The sequence below is a fragment of the Danio aesculapii genome, chromosome 2 (assembly GCF_903798145.1).
Source record: "Danio aesculapii chromosome 2, fDanAes4.1, whole genome shotgun sequence".
Classification (NCBI taxonomy): Eukaryota; Metazoa; Chordata; class Actinopteri; order Cypriniformes; family Danionidae; genus Danio; species Danio aesculapii.
In genome coordinates, this window is record NC_079436.1 from 57,958,044 (window position 1) to 57,981,975 (window position 23,932).

A 23,932-nucleotide genomic window follows, 5' to 3' on the forward strand; every position below is an offset into this window, starting at 1 on the left:
TTCCTGGTGACGTGGAGTTGATCCGTGAATCACAGCACATTATGTTAGCGGACCAATCAGAGCCTCTTGAGGGCGGGCTTTTAAGAGGAACTAGGAAATATGACAGTCATGATCATGTTAACGGAGTAGCTGTATATAACCAAAGTAAGATATATGGAGAAATAACCTGATTTGCTACAGGTGAAGCATGAGCACACATTGCTTTGCATCTTATAAACACAACAAAGCCTACAATTACACTCTGGACCACCCCTTTAAATGCTAATAAAAAGATTAAGTAATAATGTGAGTGATGTTCTGTTTTAAAGAGAAAACATGCATTAATTTACATTTTTAAAGAGGTTTATTTTCCAAGTTTACAAATTATTTTTCTTCATCAAAGTTTTGGACAAAATAGGGCAAAATATAAAAACACCTCACCTCAGATATGACCACACAGTGCAGTCACATGTGAAGAAAAAACATCAGGGTGTGTGTGTGTAAAGCATATATTAAATTAATCATCAGTTGTGTGAAGAATAAGTCAATAAAATCAAAACCGTCCGCATTAATAACTCATACGCCATCATGTCAAAAGCATGACATTTCCTATATAAACAAACCGGCTAATCCCATCTCATTACAAAAGATAACTGGAGGAATATTATAAAAGCTAGAAAATGACAGATTTGTGTATATAGAAGGGAACAAAAACAACTCTACAAGCACCGATGTAAGAGCTTATGTCACTCTACGCTAGTAACATCATCCGTTAGCGTCATTAGCATCATAACAAAAGCTAAAATATAAAGAAACAAGAAAATTGAGCACCATATTTGTACCAGCTACCTCAAAACAACACCATCTGCGAGGTTTTAGTTATAATATCGTGGCATTTTGTGTGTGTAATAAATGATATCATGATTGGACAATTAGCTTATGCTGTTCATGATGATCTAAATCTCAGTCTATAGGACACACATGATGACGTTCTCAGTCACGAACACATACCTAAATAGAGCAAACGCTGCTAAAACAAGCTTATGTGAGGAAAGCAGTGTGTGGAGCTTTAGAAAAGTGTGAAATGTGTGAAGTAAATCTTTCACAGTTGAGCTGGAGATGGTTTGTTTTCTGCATAGGGGTCAGAGGTCATGTCTGACTGCGTCTTTGGGTTCATTTGGGTCGTCTGGGTTGTTCTTATTGCCATCGTTCAGCCTGAAAACAAAGATTAACCGTGTTAGAGTTACATTAAAGAAGCTGTGGAGATAAAATAACTTTAAGATGTCAGTTTTAAGGATATCTGTAAGCTAGCGTGCTTCAAAACAGTGACAATTTATAAAATAGAAGATATAAACCTTATACAGTTGAAGTCTGATTTATTTGCCCCCATGTGTATATTTTTTTCCCAGTTTCTGTTTAACAGAGAGATGATTTTTTTAAACATTTCCTAACATAATAATTTTAATAACTCATAGATTTTTTAGGGGTTTTTACCTTATTTTTTAGAGATTTTAGAGACAGGAAAGTATAGGGAGTAGGGATAGTGAAGAGGTCGGCAAAGGACCTCGAGCCTGGAATCGAACTCGGGTCGCCGTGAACACCTCAGTGCTATATGTCGACGCACTAATCACAACTTTTAAGGCTCTAACTTTTTTAGGGGTTTTTAACCTTTGATAAATAGAATAGTGCAGAGAATTGACAGGAAATAGTTGGGAACAGAGAGAGGCAAAAGGTCGGCAAAGGACCTCAAGCCAGGAATCAAACTCAGGTCGACGTGAACACCATGGTGCTATATGTTGGCGCACTTAACCACTAGGCTATTGGCACAGACAATAACTAATTTCTAATAACTGATTTGTTTTATCTTTGCCATGATGACAGCACAGGGGCATCGCAGTGGCGCAGTGGGTAGCACGATCGCCTCACAGCAAGGTCGCTGGTTCGAGCCCCGGCTGGATAAGTTGGCATTTCTGTGTGGAGTTTGCATGTGCTGGTGTGATTTTCCTCCGGGTGCTCCGGTTTCATACAGTTTTGTCATACAGTTTTATACCTGGAGTTCATCAATTGTCTTGCATTTTCTAACACAGACTATATTTGAAGTGTTTGGAAGTAATTTGCGTTTTCCTCCTGTAGAAAAACGTCATAAGAACAATGTTTAGTGGCTCAGTGTGTTCCAGCAGTGTTTTTAAAAGACTAAACACTTTATTGATATAGTGTACAGCCAAGTACATGTGGTCAGAACACAAACGAGTCGCAGGTAATGAAGTATTAAGCGCTTCTCACAAAGAAAAGCCCGTCTAAGCAAAATGCTAGCAGGCATCTGTAGCTCCGCCTTTTTGCCCTTTTTTGGTAACCCCAGGTTAGTGTGACGACGCGCGAACAAAATGGCGATGATTGGCCATACCTACTCGTAGCTACGTTTGCACACTTCAGAAACCTATGGGTGACGTCACGGATACTACGTCCATATCTTTTACAGTCTATGATTATATACTATACTACGCCTGTCTTACCTGCCTCTGAGCTAACTCACTTGAACTGTCTCCATCACTGCTCTTATCAAATGTCCAATCTGCATCATGGTCACTAAAACCCATCTCAACCTCACTATCATCCGCAGGAAGAGCCAGTTCTGTCCTTTTCTTCTTTCACTGTCCATAGAACATGGTGGTCCTCACCCCAAGGCCCCGTTTACGCTAATATGTTTTAGTTTTAAAACGCGTTAGTTTGGCTACGGTTATGCCATCCATCCACGCTACGACGGAGTTTGAGTGCCAAAAACTGAGCTTTCTGAAAACGCTGAAGAGGCCTTTTTCATTTTAAAACGCTGCTGCTCCATGTCAGTGTGGATGGGGGAAAATGGAGACATCTGAAAACAGAGGCAGGGCTGCATCTGATTGGGGCTTTTCCCTCAATATTAAGTAGCCTAAACAAAGTTCAGTCTTGCATCCTTTCCTCGTAAGTTCAGTCTTCGCAAGGTTAATATTAAAAACAAACTCTAGAGGACTCGTCGGGCAAATCCTCGAATCGAACAGCATCAAATCAGCATTATATTACTAGCATTCATGTTATTATAGTTATAACTTAAAAAAAATTCAGATGACCTTGCTAGCTAGCTAACCCATTGCAATATTGCACATTCCACTATTGGACAGTGTTGCTATCTGGTAACACATACGTTTGATCAATTTACAGAAAACTGATTTGATAAGAACTTTGAGTTGTGAATGTCATCATAACTCACTAGAGGTGCGTGATGCCTCAAATATTTTTGTGGATCTGACATGAGCTGATCTTTTGTTTTTATTGACTTTTCATCTGCATTCAGCAACTTTGCGCCACAGAAAAACACTGCACATCATGTGACTTAACCAAAGCACATCATGTGACTTAACCAAAGCACATCATGTGACTTAACCAAAGCACATCATTGGCTAAATTACGGTCTCTCTTTCCAACAAAACAATTAGAACGCTGGTCTTAAAGAAACAGTGGCAGGGAAATGACGATAGATATCATGTTGCCATATGGCAACACCATGCGGTAGAGGGTTAAAGGCTAAGCTAGGTTAATTAGGGCAATTAGGCAAGTCATTGTATAACAGTGGTTTGTTCTGTTGACAATCCAAAACAAATAATGCTTAAGGGGGCTAATAATATTGACCTTAAAATAGCTTTATAATTAGGCTTGTGCCGGTATTCGGTAAAGCGATAAATCACGGTAATGAATATGCACGATATTGTTATCGCGGGCACTTCAAAATACAGTGAAAAATAATAGATCCGAATTTATATTTTTAGAACGCGCCTTAGCTTATTTTCCATCAACCGCTTGAAGAAACACTGCGTATATGCTGCGCAGAACTGATGCGCACTCTGATGTAAACAATCCCCACATGTAGAAGCATTGTGTGCACGCAGTGCGCGCCGCCTCTGCCACCGCACTATAATCCTCACACGAAAAAGAAGCATGGCGGAAGGAGGAACGCTGCCGACAATTTATCCCCTTCAGCTTATTTTCCATTAACCGCTTGAAGAAACACTGCGTATATGCTGTGCAGAACTGATGCGCACTCTGATGTAAACAATCCCCGCATGTAGAAGCACTGTGTGCACGCAGTGCGGGCCACCGCTCTCTAATCCTCACACGAAGAAGAAGCATGGCGGAAGGAGGAACGCTGCCGACAATTTATCCCCCTTCAAAAAAAAAGTCAGAGGTTTGGAAATATTTTGGGTTCCAAAAAAATGCAGAGGGATTGCTGATCGAAGACGGTTTCCCTTTGCACATTCACTTTGATATAATTGCTCAAGTTTACTTTTATATTGTGTATTGTTTTATTTATATTTATTTGTATTTAAATGTTTGAAGTATTTTAGTTAATTAAAAAGTTATTAAAGTTACTAAGTTGACGAAACTGAAGTTTTTTGTGTTTTTTTACCTGTTTCTCTAGTAAAATTACAATATCGTGATAATACCATATACCGTGATAAAAGCTCAATCAATTAATCGCAGCATGAAAATGTGATACCGGCACATGCCTAATTATAATATTAATATTTGTAGCCGAAATTAAACAAGACTTTCTCCAGAAGAAAAAATATTACAGGAAATACTGTGAAGAATTCCTGAATCTGTTCAACATTATTTGGGAAACACTTTAAAAATATATATAAAAATAATAATAATAATTCTGACTTATTATTTGTTTATTATATTTTTGCACATGTCTATACATTTTTAAGGCTCTATCAGGAATAAGGTTGGTGTTTGGTTACTAATGCCTGAATTTCATGGTTGTCTGTATCAGGACCTACTAAAAACAGATAGGATCTTTGGCAGGTCTTAAATGTTGTAAGCTACCTCTCATCTGATCGGCTGTGTGTGTCTGTTCCAGCTATACGGTGTCCATCTCCTCCTCAGCGGAGTCTTCGCTCAGAGGTTTTTTGTCGTCTCCGGCTGCTTCCTCGATGTGTGCCAGCATGTCTGCCATCAAAGCTTCCTCCAGCCTCTTCCTCACGTTAAACACCAGATCTTCCTGCTTCCTGTGAGAGAGTCCAGAAGCACACGTAAACATCCGCCATGATCTCATGCTGCAAAAAAACACGCACTAAACCTTTCAGAAGTCAAACTGCGAAAATATCGATATCAAATAACACACGTATGCAAAGTCTACAGTATTGTGGGGCGGAGAAGCAGAATATTGAATTCACTTTTATATTTGCTCTATTGTGTTTACGACTGTAGTTTGATTATTACATGCAAATAATAAATTACATAAAGATATTTATATTCCACTCCCTTACAAAAAATAGAGTGGAGGAACTATGATGTCAAATTGTATGCAAAAACGCAGATGTGAGTTAGCATTTTAGCAGTTCCGGTTCCCTCGTCCCAAAGTCAATGGGTATTTTCAATGGGATTTCAGTTAAATCACTTAAATAAGGTACGTGGCTAACACAAACTCAAGACACTTTTGCGTTTTATTCTACGACGTAAAACACATCAGTTACATCTCACTCTTGAGTTTTTAAATCGATTACGGTTCTTTAATAAGACGGTTGCTATCAAGTTGCTAAATGGGACTACAGGCGGTGTCGGAGACATTATATGTCATTGAGCTGAACTGGTCTGGAACGCAGCTCGCTTGCATTGGGAAGTTGGATTTGTTTGTTATTGAAGTATTTTCATCAATGGTATTTTATAGTATTTTTCTAATTGGGAATTCATATTGTGTGTAGATAATGCCTTCACGTGTACAGACTGTCAAGGCAGATTAATTTGTTGATCCTTTATTGTATTTAAATGATATTATGGGGATACTGCTCACCAGTGCAGCCTGTCTCTTTCCTGCTCTCAGTAATGCAAACGTGTGAATAAATGTGTAGGAAATACACACGTTTACTGTCATTTTTACGTGATCAATTGATTTTACGTCAGGTTTTTTCTTCATCTGAACACATTTAACTCTGTCATAACTGCAGTGTTTACACTCCTACTTATAATCTATAGCATATTTGACTGTATGGGCTGCTTGCTGCTGTACTCCGTGACAAAACAAAGACTATTGAATGTTGTTCTGTGTCCATGATGGGATTTATCCAGTTGGACAAAACGTGTAAGTGTAATGAACAGTGTTTGAACACAGAGCTTATTATTTGCAATCTTCCAAAAGACTATGGGAAAATCCTATGGGAATTTTATAGAGGGAACCAGTTTTATCATATATATATATATATATATATATATATATATATATATATATATATATATATATATATATATATATATATATATATATATATATATATATATATATATATATATATATATATATATACACACATACATACATACATACATACATACATAAATAAGAGATAATCAGCGACTTGCCGTGCGTTAAAGGATTTTAATACACGACGTGGAGGCGAAGGACCACACAATGAGCAGTGGAGTGTGGTCACCTTCGCGAAGTGCATTGAAATCCTTTAATGCACGGCAAGCCATTGATTATCCCACTTACTCCATGGTCATTTGCCAAGATAGGCATAAGTTTAAAATAGTTTTGCTCTTTGCAGCACAATCTGTCCAAATTTTTGTCAGTTTTGACATGTTAGATTTTCTAGTCCCTCCACTGAATCCGCTGTGACAGGTTGACAGGTGGAGAGAGCGAGAGCGCACGCATGTGCAAGTTGTTTACACCTGCTAATATTAATCCGATCACAGTGGACAAATTAGACATTCCCAGTCACACCTAGAGTGTGTTTCCAGTCACATGTGTTTTTTTGTTGTCTACTTTCTACCAGTTCTCTGATGAGGGAGGATCTGTATGTATATTGGCTTTCTCTTAACATTAGCCTACCTTTAATGCTGCGAAAGTTGGTTTACATTTCATAATTAACATACAAATCATATAAAAAGTACCATATCGATTAAATACACTTTAGCAATATGTTACTTTATGCATTGGCTATCAACTTTAAGCCTTCACACTTTATTCTGTTTAGTTTTAACATGCTGTTTTTATCAAATCCCTTTAACAAACATGTTTTAACATCTTAAGTAAATCATGTAATTATGTGTAATTATGCCTCTTTCTAATTAAATTATTAGGCTAGGCAAATTGATATCATGGAATTGATCTAACAAAAAGACTGTGATCGCTGCTTTGAGTAGAATAACGTTACGATTATTAAAAACACATTAATCTATACACATGAAATAAAACATTCACAAAGCTGTATCTTATGACATGTCAGTTCAAGGGCACATAAGAAGCATTAAAGAGGAAGCAGCCAATGCCTATTTCAGAAATCCTTGCAGTAAAATATGTGGGGAAATTTAGCAAAAGAAAAAAAACATATGGGGACAGGTAGGAGAACATTCTGCTTTATTTATCATCTTCTCAACCAATCCCTAACATTTGATTTACTGAAGTCACATGAATTTCACATCTGTCACATACATAATGAAGCTTTTCCCTCATAAATACAAAAATAAAATCTGTCATGTTTGTTCTATAGTTAGCCGACTCTTTGATTAGCATGGTTTCTTTTGGGTTGTGCAGTTTAATTCACAGAATTTCTACAAAGTATGCTGTATAGTGTAAACTCTCAAACTTTATTGATCACATCCATAACGCATGTTTATTTGCCTCATTTAAAATATCAGAAATGTTTACAGATTAATATTTTCCTGATCCCATAACTCTGTGCTTAGCTGTTTCGGCAAATATAAACCAATGTTTCAATATAATATTAACATATACTCTTCTCTCTGTGAATGTATGCTGAGTTTTCACTCCAAACGTCACATCCATCACGCTGGAATTGCTCAATGTCAAATTCCAATATCGTGCAGCCCTATTCCAGACAGCAGTGTAATATTCTGCGATAACAACCTCCTGATGTACTTTATCCCTCAGTCATTGATTTATTGATTATGGGCCTGTGTGTGTGTGTGTACCTGATGTCTTCATCGGTCACCATGAAGGATTTACAGAGCGGCTGTGTGGTGTTCAGCCAAACTCCAGGGTTTTTCTCCACAGCGGCCGACAGCTGACCCGTGATGGGGGCCGAGCTGGTGTGCAGAGCGCTGGCCAGAGCCGAAAGAAGAGTCTTATCTGAGTAACCCGGACCCACACCTGCACAAGAGGACAACAGCACTATAATGAATCGACATGATGTGTTTTTATATTGAATGCCATGTACTAAAAGACTGCATGACTCTTTTCTGTGTCCTTGTAATTTGTATGTTTTTTGTACAATGAATGTTCATTAAAGAGCCAGCCCCTATTATGCATTAAAAGGGGTGATATTTTGGTTTTGGGGGTCTCCAACAACAGGCTGATACGCATGCAAGGTCAAAAAACACTTTGGTTGTCTTTCATATAATATGCATTTATTTTTACCTAACGATCCCAACCACTCCCATGTGATTCGTTCAGCGATTCATTTGTTCCCAAACCTCTGTCTAGCGCGAATCTAATTTGTAATGATTGGTCCGATGACCCAGTCTGTTGTGATTGGCTGACTGTGTTCAGTGCGAGGCAGAGAGAATTGCCCAACACAGCTTATCAACATTGTTGAAGTAGTCAGAGTGCAGAGAGTATTTGTGAGCCCAATGCAGAAGTGCATTAAAGCAATGCAGTTTAACACCAGTATATTGCTCTACTCTTAACCATGACACACATTCAGTATTAATCCTCACAGTGGCAAAAGCTGAACTATTTTAAAACTTCAGCAGGATTGCGAGCTCACAAACTCCGTTTGAAAATCTGTAAACAAAGTGGCATGCGTCACGTTTTCAACGTGGTTTTAGACACAATACTAGTATATAGAGTTAACCAGATACAGTACAAGCCACGTAGAGCGGTTACAAGTAACAAAACACAATTAAATACATAATTTGCAAGCTAGAGAAAACGAGGCGGCAATCATTTTAAATCACACTTAAGTTACTTACACTTGTGAAATGGAGGAAGAAACTGATCCATGAACTGTGTACTGATAAAGTTCCAGTCAAACTCTGACAAAGTCCCATACATCAATAGTCTTTTCTGATCCTTCCTTTAACAAACGGCCGTAATAACACTACCTTTCCCTCACACTTCAGAGCACCGCGTCTTCACGACATGATTCAACCAGGATCTGCTTCAGTGTTTGTCTTCTTTCTACAGTGGTTTTGGGCGTCTGTTTCCCAGGTCTGCACGCGCAACAAATGGGCGGGGCTTGAGTTCTGTATCAACGTAACGCCAACACAGCTAAAGATTCATTTCCCCAACGATTCATTTGAACCACTCTGAGTAGACTCTTTTATAGATGAATCAATAGTTGTAAACACGCCGCACTTTCAGATTTAAGCCTTAGCTGGATATTTCACTTCACTTACAGCTGTGTTACACACTACATAAAAGAAACCGATGTGATTGCATGTTATATATTGTATATTAAGAACTGGTTTTGCTATAGATACAGCCAATGCTTCTGATACAGCATCAAAACATGAATAAATAAAGCACCAAAGGCTATTTTCATGGCACAAACGTTTCAATAACAAATACACAATTAAAAACAACAAACAAATGAGAACATAAATTAAGAAAATAAGAAACGCCCACTTTACTACATCCAATCAGCTCGCAGTAGAAAAAACAAGCCATGCCTACTGTTTTCTCATTTAATATTCTGTTTCTCTAGGAGTTGCATCACAATATGAAAAAAAAACATTAGCAGTTTCCGGTTCATGTGGACTTTAATGTTAATACATTTGTTCCAGGAGCTGTGTTCCAGAGTCAAGCCTGTTTCACACCGCAAGTGTGAGCAGAGCGGTTGCAATGCATGTTTTTTCGGCACCTTGTTAAAAGATCTGAGCTTTTATACTGCACACAGAAGCAGCAAGTCAGCACGAGGTGTGAGCGTTGCTGAAGCAGCAGTGCCGCGATAGTGTCAGTGCTGGGTCTATTTTTGCCCCCCTGCTCACGCTCAATTACAGTGCATTGATAATGACTAAAACACATTGAATGACAGTAAAAAGTTGACATTTTACCCAATAAATGCATCAATAATATCCACTGACTTATTTACAGTCAATCAAATGAACTTAAACAATTAAAATCAGCAACAAATATTTATTTAGGCCCGAACTACAAAACCAAATTTAAAACAATTAGCTTTGCTTAAGCTGCACACTAGTTTGATTATGTATAAATATCATTATAACTATATTGTATAAATATTATACCAACAATAGACCTACATCATCCTGACAATCAAAAACCAAATGATATGATATCACAGGTGATTGTCTTCTGATGGAGTGCACCTGAACAGACCTGAATGACACTCCTCAGAGCGTGAGAAGCTGACAGCTCTTTATGATCTATATCATTTGTAAAATAAATAGTAATAAATAGTAATAAATATAATAGACAGAGATAGATTGATCTGTGCAGCAGCTGCTGATGAACTGTGCGCTGCAGACGCAGTTGGTGTGAAAGGCAAACGCCTGCACGCTGCTTCTGCTCTCCTCTGCTCACGCCCTGCTTGTGCTTGCGGTGTGAAACTGGTGCACAAATAATACATAACTAATACAAAGCTTCTAAATGAATCTAGATTTGGGTCTGGTGTGCATGAGAGATGTTCACCTTGCAGTCCTTTGGGCAGATCCATGGTCTTGACCAGCTCCTCCGCGATATCAAACGCATTGAGTCCACTCAGCTTCTTCTCCCAGAACAACTGTGAAGAAAACCAGTCAAAGACGTCATCATACTGCAAACAAACCCTCCAGAGTAATAATCCCATCTGTGATTTAGCAAACGATGCGATTGTCTTGCACATGATATTAAGAGTAAATGTCTCTTTTGGGCTTACTTAATATAAAAGGCTTTTTTAATGCTGGCAGCTTAAAGACGTCTCTCATATGGAGAGCGAAGCCTCATGCATTGCTCAGGTGTGAGTTTCTCACAGACTTCAACAGAGTGTCAAAATCTTGATGGTTCTGTGGGTCTCTTCTATCAAATCTGAGCTTTATTTTGTATTTTCTATTGGATTCGGATCAGGTGATTGGCTGGGCCATTCTACAGCTTGATTTTCTTTCTCTGAAAGCATCTGAGAGTCTCCTTGGCTGTTTTGGATCATTGTCTTGCTAAAATGTCCAGCCTGGTTTCATCTTCATCCTACCGCTAATGTGGATGTAGAACTGAAGCAGCAGAGGAAGGGCAGAGGCTTGCTGAAGAACTACTGAGAGATTTCACCTGCTGTCTGGGCTTTCACTGCCGGAATACACCTCCCTTTCTTCATGTGCTCAATATTTTTCTTCCTGCGTTGTTTCATTTTATTACACATAACTTCATTTGTAAACTAATTAGACTGGTTTTCTTTGCATATATGGATTTATTTGGTTGTTATCAACATCTGGTGAACATTTTATGTCAACTGCACCTTTACAAATATGTTTTCTGAGAAAAATGCTGACATGTTGAACACTTATTTTCCCCACTGTATGTAATGCCTGTGTCATGGCTTATTAGAATGCTCTTATAAAGTATGTTGTGTGCTTTATTGTGTTTAAGACCTACATCTCACAGAAGGACTTCTTTTAAACACTTGACTGAAGCTATAAAGTAAGCTCAGTAAAAAGGTCATTATTTGTGGACTAATATGATTAAATCTGAGAATGTTGGAAATCTGCAACCACTGACTTCGATAGTAGGAGAAGCAAATACTACAGAGGTCATTGGTTCCGGTTTCCAACATTCTTCAAAATATCTTATTTTGTGTTCAACAGAAGAAAGAAACTGTAACAGGTTTTTAACCGCTCGAGGGAGGATAAATGATTTAACCCTTTAATGTTCTCTCATGCATTTTCACCATGATTTCTGGAAATGTGCTAAATGTTATGAAAGAGAGGGGTGAAGGGTGAATACATGATGATAAAATCTTCTGTTATTTGTCGATCAACTCTTCCATCAAGCGATACAGCAGACATGGGTGTGAGATATAGATCAAGATTCACCTGTCTGGGCTGCTCAACAGCCTTCTGAGGGTCCGTCTTGACTTTATTACTGGGGTGATTGGTGACTTTAGTGACGGGCTGTTTAAAGATGGACGCCGTCTGTCGAACTGGCAGAGATGTGTTCAGATCTGGTTTACCCTGCAGAGAAAAACACACATTTCCTATTTAAAAAAAAAACCAAACAGATCTAATATTACCAGTCTCTCCCAACCTTAAAAGATTTATACAACGGAAAAAAATAATTCACTTCTGCAGTCAGCTTAAAGGAGAATATATTCTTGGGAACATGGAGGAAACGGGTCGAATATATTTCAGATAGAAGACCTGATTTTGTTGCTGTAAACTAATAGAACACAGGTGTCAAAGCCAGTTCTGCCAGAAGGTCGCAGCCCTACAAAGTTGAGTATTTATTTATTTATATATATATATATATATATATATATATATATATATATTCACAATGTATTCTGTGCAATATGTATAATGAAGGTGGTCATTTGAAATTATTCTGGAAGGGATTATATTAGGACACACGCTTTCACCCTAAATGTAAATATTTTTTTATTATTTTTTTATTAATTATAGTTTTCTTTTGATTGTTATGCTATTTTTCTTTTTATAATTGCACAAAATTTGAGCGCTATGTATAGTTAATACACCTAGCAATATGTATGTAAATTGTATGTCATTTAAGGTCACATACTGAGATTTAAATGTATTGATATATTGTTTGATTTTACTCAAGTGAGTGTTAACAACAAACTATTTATATATAATATAAGTGTGTGAAATACTTCTTTTTTTCATGGCAAGTCTGTGTGTAATGAACTGACCTTGTTCTGGCTGTGATCGGAGCGAATCCTCTGCCTGTTCTTGTTGAGTTTGCTCATCAGCATCTTCCCTGTGCGGAAGTCAAACGAGCTCAGATCCATGGACTTCCCCAGGTATCGCACCAGCTGAGGTTTACTCCGAAACTTCTTCCCTGTTGGACTAAAAAGGAAAAGAAAGTTCAAGATGTATTCCCTATTTACCCTAATGGCACTGAAAACACTGAAGCCTGTCAAACACAACACAACATACATGTTTACTAATAATTCTGCTGCAAAACATTCGAGATGCATTTACACTAGTGCTGTCAAAACATTAATAGCATCCAAAATAAAGGTTTGTTTTTACATATATATGTATATTTACACTGTATTCACTGTATACAAACAAAAAATATATAATATTTTTAGAAATATTAAATACGATTCGTATTAATTATAAATATTTAATGTGTAAAAAATAAAATTTCAAACATATACATGTATATGTGTGTGTACATATCTATATATTATAATATATTATTATTTTCTGACAGCACTAATTTACACGAATACCAAAATATAAATGTATTATTAAACAATTTGTATTTACATAATGTGTAGTCAAGGCTTAAATATTGTGTATATATAAATACAATTATAAAATACAAAACCAAAAGAGTTACATACATATATATATATCACTTACATGTACGTGTGTGTGTGTGTGTGTGTGTATATATAGCTTCAGAATCAATATTGCAATGTGTGTGTCCGCAACAGTCACATCACAGGATATGCAGTGTTAAGCTGGGATTATAATTGATCAGCAATAATAACAGCTAGGAAGATAATTACAGTGAACTGGATGAAGACCCGCCAACCTACTATCACAGAATGGACACAGAGGTTGAAACAGATATATATATTTGAGAAAATGACTGCAGATTTGCAGTTGAAATCAGACTTTTTCCAACAGACCTGGGCATAATTGAAACACATTTACTTGATCTTTGAAAGGCTGTCATCGGCTTTGTCTTTGTCGTAGCTATTGCCTTTATATTGGAGTTTATTTATTTATCCCCCCCTTTTTATTTTATTTTTAATTAATTTATTTATTTATTTATTTTACATTTGTTTTAAGCTGTCACTGTTATTTAGTATTATCATGTCTATCAATTATTATTTTCTATCTATTTGTTTCTCTTTTTTGTGACTGTAAACATTCTAAGTAAATGTCATTTGTATACTGTTCATAAAAACTTTAATCAAAACAATGTGCAAAGTGTAACCATAACAGAGTAAAAGTTGATCATTTGCATGTTTTAAAGGCATTTCAAGAGCGTTTCAATCATTCAGGCTAAAAAAGAAATGTACATTTGTAACTTTAATGAAGAATAATTTGACTGAATTATTACAATAAAGACTACAGAGTTACTTTACAATTCATATGAAAAACTACTATTTATTTAAAAGTACTATTTATTTTACCTTTACTGTTGCTCTATTGTAATTATTCTTGCTTGTAATTTGTTGATTATTTTATTCAGGAGTCCCACCCTTACAAAACCACCCTAAACAATCTAAATGTGAAAATCTATTCATATAGTAATAATATATTGCAGAAAAACTAAATATCACTATGTCAGATTTTTCTAATATCGTGCAGCCCTAATATACAGTACACATATTTACTATGTATATACAAGCTTTTATTTTGGATGTGATTAATCTTCTGACAGCACTAATTTACACCAATAAAAAATATAGAATTTTACAAAACTGAAATGCAATAAATATATTATTAATCTAAAATAATGTCTGGATTTACTAGGTATATGGGATTGAGACTAACTTTTAATATTTGTACTTTTTAAAGGTCTGACCATATTTCATTAAAAAACATGTTGTCAAACTGTCGTTTATAGCTTTAGTTTTGTTTTATTGCAGAAAATGACAATTATACAATAAATGTTTTCATTCATGTTTGAAAACAGCAGGAGTTATTTCAGCAAATATACATTTCTTAACCTTTCTGAAGATTGAGATTATGTTGACTATAAACATTTTATGAGCAATTATCATTTTTCTGAAAATTAGACAGACAGACAGAGATGGATAGGTGGAACGACAGACAGATGGATGGAATGATGGATACAGATAGATAGATAGATAGATAGATAGATAGATAGATAGATAGATAGATAGATAGATAGATAGATAGATAGATAGATAGATAGATAGGTAGATAGATAAAACAGTTTACAGACAGATAGATAGATAGATAGATTTATAGACATATGGATGGATGGAGCGACAGATGGATGGATGGATGGATGGAATGATAGATAGATAGATAGATAGATACAGTTTATAGATAGATAGAGATAGAGACAGTTTATAGATAGATAGAGATAGATACAGTATATAGATAGATAGATAGATAGATAGATAGATAAACAGTTTATAGATAGATAGATAGATAGATAGATAGATAGACTGATAGATAGACAGATAGACAGATAGATAGATAGATAGATAGATAGATAGATAGATAGATAGAGACAGTTTATAGATAGATAGAGATAGATACAGTATATAGATAGATAGATAGATAGATAGATAGATAGATAGATAGATAGATAGATAGATAGATAGATAGAGATAGATAGACAGATAGATAGATAGATAGATAGATAGATAGATAGATAGATAGATAGATAGATAGATAGATAGATATGGAATGATGGAGCGACAGATGGATGGATGGACAGACATAAGGAAAGTCAGAAATTTAGAAAATAAAACTTGTATTATCATTAGCAAGTGGTCTCAATTTTGTCAAGAGCTGTACACAAAACTGTGCCACAATACAGTATCAGACGTCGTGTAAAAGATAATTACATTCACGTGTATATGCTAATTTAATATCTACATTAAACACACTTAATTTTCAATATTTCAGCACGTCCCGCTACTGATAATGCGGAGAATATTAACAAATCCCAAACTTCTGCAACTCCTGTATGTCTACACTAAACTAACTACTCTTTATCATTACAACTGCGCAAACTCCACTATAGTCACACTATAATGAAGCATTAATTCAGTGTAAACTAGCACAAAACAACAGGGAAACTAAACCAACAGACACAACCAAACAAAAACAATGAGTTGGCTAGCATGGCAGCTAGCACGGATTAGCGATCAACGCTAACTCACTCACAAGACACTCCAAAACACAACCAGTTCAACAAAAGCACAATAAAACAGCAATATTCTGCAATAATAACCTACTAATGAACTCCGTTAGCCAAATGAGGTCGAACTAGTGATAGTTAAGTAATAAAAAGGCAGTTTTTGGCTCGGCTCTCTGTGCTCAGGCTAATCCCGCTGCAGTACCTAAAATAATAGACATCACTTTTCCCCGCGGACAAGCCCGACTTTCTGGTCACTTCTTCCATTTTCCAACCATTCGGGAGAGCCGAGCACTCCCACCTTTTCCTCTCCATGATTTTCCCGGAGTCTCTGGAAGGAGAATCGGTGGATATTTGGGGTTAAGAGCGGCCGCGCGCTGCTCTCTATCCAGCACACCTCACGAACTCTGACTCACGAGTCTCCGAGTCAACCGAGTCGACTCGCAGTTCACTCACCTGCAGAGTCAGGAAAAAAAACATTTATGCTTCATATTGTTGCATATTAAAAGATAAAGCGAACAAATGTGAATCTGATTTGTTCCAATAGGTTAAATGCTGAATGATAAAGTATAGCGATGGTGACTCGCTGAATCAAATATTACACTTCAGACAAAATCGACTCATTGTATTAAGGTAATGTTAGTATTAGCACATAAATTCAATCATTCGTTTTCTTTTCGGCTCAGTCCCTTTATTAATTAGAGGTCACCACAGTGGAAAAACAGGTGTAAATTTGGCAGGAGCACAGTGTCTGACATGTCATCTGAGCAATACCACAACCAGGTCAAAAACAATATGTACATTTCCTACCCTGTTAAATGCTTCGTTCTTGTTATGTAGTTCATAACACAAGATATACCACGTGTGTTTGGCTGTACGACATAGTTTGGACAAAGTTCAATTCAATTCCCCTTTATTTGTATAGCGCTTATACAATGTAGATTGTGTCAAAGCAGCTTCACATAAAAGGTCACAGTAAATAGGAACAGTGTAGTTCAGTTTGTAGTGTTTAAGTTCAGTTCAGTTGAGCTCAGTTCAGTGTGGTTTAATAATCACTACTGAGAGTCCAAACACTGAAGAGCAAATCCAACGATGCGCAGCTCTACAGATCCTGAACCAATGCAAGCCAGTGGCGACAGCGGAGAGGGGAAAGCTTCACTATTTGGCGAAAGTGAAGAAAAAAAAACCTTGAGAGAAACCAGGCTCAGTTGGGCACGACCATTTTAATTTCTCCGCTGGCCAAACGTCTTGTGCAGAGCTGCAGTCTCAGTGGTGGAGGCTGGAAGCTGGCCTGAGCGAAGACTCGTCTGTCTCTGGAGCGTCACAGGAATCAGTCTCATGTTCTCCACTCTTCCATGACCACCACAGTAGCTGCTCAGGATACGGCCTGGTCCAGGATAATGAAACCTTGGGATCATCTCGTCGTTGGTCAAAGTTGTTGACGATTATTACAATAGTAAAGTCATGCAGTGTGAAACCCCCTGTCGCCGATCCATCTTGCAGTCAGTGTAAACAAAGCAGCAACGAAATGCTAGCCCAGACAGTCATGCAGTGTGAAAACCTCTGTGACGTGACTACTTTAAACACCATGCAGTCTGAACTTGGCATGAGGGGGTTGATAGCTCGGGTCCCACTTCAGGATAGTAACGGCAAAATCGTTTACCATGTTGATGCAATTGACTGAGCAGGTGAACTCGAGAATGATGGTGAAATAACACCTTATACTTTACTTTAAGAGAGATCAGGGACTGGGGTGATCAAATATAATGGCTCGTTTCCACTGACCGGTACGGTACGGTTTGGTTCGGTTTGGTACGGGTCACCTTTATCAGGCTTGCGTTTCCACTAACAAGGGTACCCTTTTGGTGGGCGTGGTGTATGACAGACAGTTTCAGTCGATGTCATTCTCGCTCGAGGAAATGTCTACAATAAAGCTGTACAGGTCACTTACATATCATATGAGAAGCACTTCTCACAAAACAGATGCTTTACACACATAAATACTTGTGTAGAAATGTTTATTAGTAATTTTTCAATGAACATGAGTTGATTATAACTGCAGATCAATGATAGTGCGAAACAGCCTACTGTAACGTCTGTAATTATATTAAATAACTAAATAAATGAACATATATAGACGCATACAGCCCCTTACAGTCTCCGATATGTTACCAACTACAGAAGAACTACATATAGCAGACATTTCATCAGTATTTAGGTTCAAAACAATACAAATTATAGCCTAGTCAGTGAAAACCTCTCATCTGTGTCTGTAATCTTCCGCAGCACACGTAGCCTCTGTTAGACAGTAATTCCGTCAATCTGAGTTCATAATAGTCCAAAATGTGAAGATAATAAGTTAGTTATACATGGCATTTTGTTCATGTTTGCTGAAAAAATAATGTGCTCCTTTTTTCCGGCTTCTCCTTTGTTTCTTCGCGCTTCACTCTCGCGTTTGTCAGTGTCTGACAGGATCGGGTTTTAAAAGCACATCAATAATCAAGTGCAGGTTATTATCATCAGCTCAAGATGTTTGTTATTTCAGATATAATGTTAGACGCGCGCGAGCGCTAGCAAGAAAGCGAAACCGCTCGCGCCTCAGACTGGCTCGTAAAAAAACTACGCGGCACAGGGTAAATCTGCTCTTCTTCTTGGCTTTGTGGCTGTCCATCAAGAAGACGACAAGGTTTGTTTGAGCCCAGATCGACCATGGCTCGTTATTATATGTATTTATAATTCCGCTAAAATATCTCGCTGTGTATTTCAAACATGGCGGTTTTTTTGTTTTCATTCTGGCTTGTTGCATAAGCGAATGAAGTATCTCTGTAAACCAATAGCGTTCAGCTGCGCGTCTAGCTCCGCCTTTTGGTACCCTTTCTCGTCTTTGGTACCCTTTCGAAAGGGTGCCGAAAAAGTGGTACGGTACGGTTCGGTTCGGTACGCTTTTTGACAGTGGAAACGGCTATAAAAGCGTACCAAACCAAACCGAACCGTACCGTACCACTCAGTGGAAACGGGCCATAATAGTCATGAATGATCTTCCCATGGTGTGTTAGGACAAGTTGTGTTCATGAGAAGTCTGGAATCAAGAGGAAGTGCAGACAAATTAAAAGACTGAGGAAAATCATCTCTAAAGTTGAAAATATTTATGGAAATGTTCAAAATGTCTTTAGGGAGCATTTACTGAATGTGTAAATGTACTGTATATCCTGTACTGTAATCTCGACTCATACTGTGTATTTTTGGCTACTTAAGCTTAAGAGTTTTGTGCTCCTGAATCTTTCATTTACTCATTCTCCTTTGACTTTGTCCCTTATTTATAAGGGGTCACCACAGCGGAATGAACCACCAACTATTCCAGCACATATTTTACGCAGGGCGTGCCATTTCAGCTGCAACCCAGTACTGGGAAACACCCATACACACACACTTTCATACACTACGGCCATTTTAGTTCATCAACTCCCTTATAGTGTATGTGTTTGGACTGTAGGGGAAACCGGAGCACCTGGAGGAAACCCACACCAGCACAGGCAGAGCATGCAAACTCCACACAGAAACGCCAACTGACCTAGCTGGGACTCAATTCAGCGACCTTGCTGTGAGGTCACAGTGCTAACCACTGAGCCACCGTGAAAATAGTAATCAGTGAATGAAAAATGCATTTAATATAACTCATGCATATGCATAAATCGATCAGGTGATCAAATTAATGTACTTTATTAAAGCACTATTATGAGCAGAAGACAGAAAACACAACAGAATGATCCAACAGAGCTCAGGTCCATGAAGAGGTTATGAATAACGAGAGAACGAATGACCAGGAGGGTTCAGAGGAATCAAACAGTGATGCTGTCGAATAAAAACCTCCTGCTTTTCCATCAGTTCATGTTGATTGTTGGAATCCACACTGAAGAATCACCAGGACAAATCCATCCAAAGCTCCTGAAATAAATCTCACACTGTTCGTTGGCAACAGAAGGGTCTGATTCAGATGTTTTGGGCACCGTCTTCAGGCCATTACATGATGCTGACCTGCAGGACGACACAAGGGAAAAACATCAACAAAACCAATCAACAAAATAAAGTCACATCACATCCTGCTGACTTAAGGGTTAAAAATGACGCCTGCAGGGAGCAGCCATTTGTAGTGGTGTCTGAAACCATAGTGAACATTATGAAGTGCACTCAATCACAGCGATAACGAGTCTAAAACTCATGTCCATTAAACAGCTAGAAAATAAAAGTGTTCACAAATAAATGACCATGTCTGACCACAAGATGGCATCTAAAGCCCAATCCTATCGCAGTATAGTTTAAAACTAAAATATTATTATACGTTTGAGAGAATAACTGAAGTCAGACATCTTTCATTACTAACAGACAGCTCAATAAGTGTTAAATAACTATCACAGGGTCTGACCAACAAGTAGAAACCGCAGGAATGGTGTAACAGAAAGTTTTACAAGTTATCATGCCTTGTCTACTCTATAGGTCAGTGTTTCCCAACCCTGTTCCTGAAGGCACACCAACAGTACAGATTTTCCACCTCTCCCTAATCAAACACACCTGAATCAACTCAGCAGAACATCAGAAGAGACTCCAACACCTGAAATGAATGGGTCAGATAAGGGAGACATCCAAAATATGTACTGTTGGTGTGCCTCCAGGAACAGGAATGGGAAACACTGCTATAGGTACTCTAGATCAGTGTTTCCCAACCCTGTTCCTGAAGGCACACCAACAGTACAGGTTTTCAACCTCTTCCTTAATCAAACACACCAGAATCAACTCATCAGGACATTAGAAGAGACTCCAGAACCTGAACTGAATGAGTCAGATAAAGGAGACATCCAAAATATGTACTGTTGGTGTGCCTCCAGAAACAGGGTTGGGAAACACTGCTCTAGATTAACGTTATCGGGCAAAATGAGCATGATACACCAGTTATTAAAGACCAGAGCCGGCCCGTCCTACTGGCAATCTAGGAGGTTGCCTAGGGCTCCACAAAAGCTGCTCTCGAATATTTATTGTGAACATAAGCGTGAGGACAAGCGTGTGTGTTGAAATCATGAACAATGCGCAATGGACAAACCCCATTGAATGTGATACAATTCACAACGACGGTGAGAATTAAAAGAATAGCTCTGTATAACTCATACATGTCAAATAGCTGAAAACGATAATAAATACACAACAACAGTAATGAAAGCAGAAAATATTAGAAGTGTACCCAGCAGCACCACACTCTATTGTGCATAACACCGCATGCAATCAGCTACTGGGTGAACTAGAATGACGTAACGTATTCCTACGCAGATTCCACGCATCACTCCAAACTGCTCACGTTCGATATAAACCAAATAAGTCTTCAGTAATATAATATCACAAGTGTCGCTGCTATTTGTAATCAATATTAATCAAATTTTAATTTGAAATGAAATGGTGTCCAGATGGCATCTTTCCGGAGCCGAGCTCAAAAAAAGCAAGCTCAAAGTAATGTTCTGCTGTAATAATAATAATAATGTATAATTGTAACAATACATGTTGTCATAATAATAATAATTATGCCTAATACATCATTTAGTAGTACTTTGCAAACTTATTTGTTTAAATACGAGTAAATATTTTTACATAGGTATCATAAGTTAAATATGTTACCGTTAATAAAAATGTGTACACTTGCTTTCCTACTGTTTTTACAGGTTTTTATCTTGCCTAGGGCCCCTAAACCCTACAGGCCGACACTGCTAAGACAGTTTAATGAGAGATGAAAAGGGCAAACCTTCTTCTAATCATCTTTCTTGAATTTTCCGTTAATGTAGGGAACGTAGTCCAGGATGAGCCGCCAGTCGGTGAAGTGGACAAAAACTACACCTCCTGTTCCCCCCCAGAAAACAAGATTGGGGACCCTGGAAAAGCAGACAGAGGAGTTTATACATCTGTAGTTCATTCACTGGTGTCCCTCTAATAGTTTTATGATGGTTAATAAGTCTCTTAACACAATCTTCACATTTCTTTTTGTGCAAAATCTGATTTTTATAAAGTAAATGTAAGATTTTATTTCCAGAACCATTACTTTCTGTGTTCCTCAGTGGTGGATTGAGTTTCTCAAGCCTCACAGACAGCTTTTGCTGAATGTTTATCATGCTTTAATCATGCCTAAACATAAATTATTGTAAAAAGTGCTAAATAAATAAACTTGAATGCCTTAATCAGCACTAAATTGCACTGCATTAAAACTACTTTCATTATAAAACTCAAAACTTTAATAAACTCTTATTAAGATATATAATTGGATATGAGAAGGGACAGACAGTGTGCTGTTAAAGCCTGTACACAACTCAACCTGCAATTAGGGGGATACAAAGTTAGCGTTAGCTCTACTATAAAAGATCTGGGTGTCATATTAGACAGTAATTTAACTTTTGAAAATCATATATCCCATGTCACAAAAACTGCTTTCTTTCATCTGAGAAATATCGCTAAGTTACGAAGTATGCTATCCATCTCAGATGCAGAAAAGCTAGTCCATGCTTTTATGACTTCTAGGCTGGACTACTGTAATGCACTGTTTGCTGGCTGCCCAGCATCCTCTATTAATAAACTTCAGCTAGTACAAAATGCAGCTGCCAGAGTTCTTACCAGGTCTAGAAAATTTGATCACATCACCCCAATTTTATCCTCCTTACACTGGCTGCCTGTTAAGTTTCGTATTGAATTTAAAATATTGCTTCTTACATATAAAGCTTTAAATAATCTAGCTCCTGTTTATCTAACCAATCTTCTGTCTCGCTACAATCCAACTCGCTCTTTAAGGTCTCAAAACTCAGGGCTTCTAGTAGTACCTAGAATAGCAAAGTCGAGTAAAGGAGGTCGAGCCTTCTCATTTATGGCTCCTAAACTCTGGAATAGCCTTCCTGATAACGTCCGAGGCTCAGACACACTCTCCCAATTCAAAACTAGATTAAAGACCTATCTGTTCAGTAAAGCATACACTCAGTGCATCACTTAGCGGTGTGATACATGAATGTGCTCCACACAGGTTTCTTCATCTCGTTGATATACACTATGAACAGCAGCTACGCTAATTATTCTCTTTATTCTCCATTTCTACCTGGGGATACTCATCCCGAGGCCCTCAGAGACTATGCAGCGCCACTGATGTCACGGATCCAGGACCAGCGACGAGATGATCTCAAGGTTTCCATAATCCTGGACCAGGCCGTATCCTGAGCAGCTGCTGTGGTGGTCATGGAGGAGTGGAGAACATGAGACTGATTCCTCATCGTTGGATTTGTTCTTCAGTGTTTGGACTCTCAGTAGTGATTATTAAACCACACTGAACTGAGCTGAACTGAACTGAACTTAAACACTACAAACTGAACTACACTGTTCCAATTTACTATGAGCTTCTATGTGAAGCTGCTTTGACACAATCTACATTATATAAGCGCTATACAAATAAAGGGGAATTGAATATTTAGGTGTATTTAATGCAAGGATCTGCAATAAAGATCTCACTGATTTACTTTTTCAGGCACTAGAATTAAATTTAATTTCAAGTTTTTGTTATTTTTAATCATTATTATTGTCAATATTATCGTTAATATAGAATAGAGGTTTATTGTCATTGTATTATTTGCATGTACAACGGGATTTAAAAGTGCCAACCAGTCAAAGTGCAGCAGTCATACATTCAAACTATTTTTAAAAAGTACTAATTAGTAGGGCTGCACTATATATATCGCAGATACTCGAATTCGGTACCAATCGATACTGAACTTTTAAAAAAATAATAATAAAAATTCCCAATAACAATTGAGCGCAATCTTAAACAGCACTGATTTGCCATTGTGTTCACATACTCGACAGAAATGATTGTGATTGGCCGTGAAGGTCATCAGTTCACTGAACTCACCGCTGTTTACTGAG

At 37.6% G+C, this 23,932-nt stretch overlaps 2 protein-coding genes across 2 annotated transcripts in view; both read right to left on the reverse strand.

Moving 5' to 3' along the window:
- Window positions 1-324: 324 nt before the first annotated feature.
- mbd3a (methyl-CpG binding domain protein 3a) lies at window positions 325-16,418 on the reverse strand. The gene is made up of 7 exons (XM_056446455.1): window positions 16,299-16,418; window positions 12,828-12,984; window positions 11,995-12,132; window positions 10,625-10,715; window positions 7,945-8,122; window positions 4,840-5,021; window positions 325-1,194 (listed from the first exon to the last, which is right to left on the reverse strand). The coding sequence occupies exons 1-6, from the start codon at window positions 16,310-16,312 to the stop codon at window positions 4,874-4,876; spliced, it is 726 nt and encodes a 241-aa protein (XP_056302430.1). The 5' UTR covers window positions 16,313-16,418; the 3' UTR covers window positions 325-1,194; window positions 4,840-4,873.
- Window positions 16,419-19,701: 3,283 nt separating this feature from the next.
- LOC130214673 (cytochrome b-c1 complex subunit 10) overlaps window positions 19,702-23,932 on the reverse strand; it is a 6,816-nt gene continuing 2,585 nt past the window's right edge. Inside the window, exons 2-3 of the mRNA XM_056446467.1 lie at window positions 21,783-21,909; window positions 19,702-20,032 (exon numbers count right to left, since the gene is read on the reverse strand). Of these exons, the coding sequence (XP_056302442.1) occupies window positions 21,789-21,909 (121 nt within the window). The 3' untranslated portion in view covers window positions 19,702-20,032; window positions 21,783-21,788. The remainder of the gene's footprint in view (window positions 20,033-21,782; window positions 21,910-23,932) is intronic.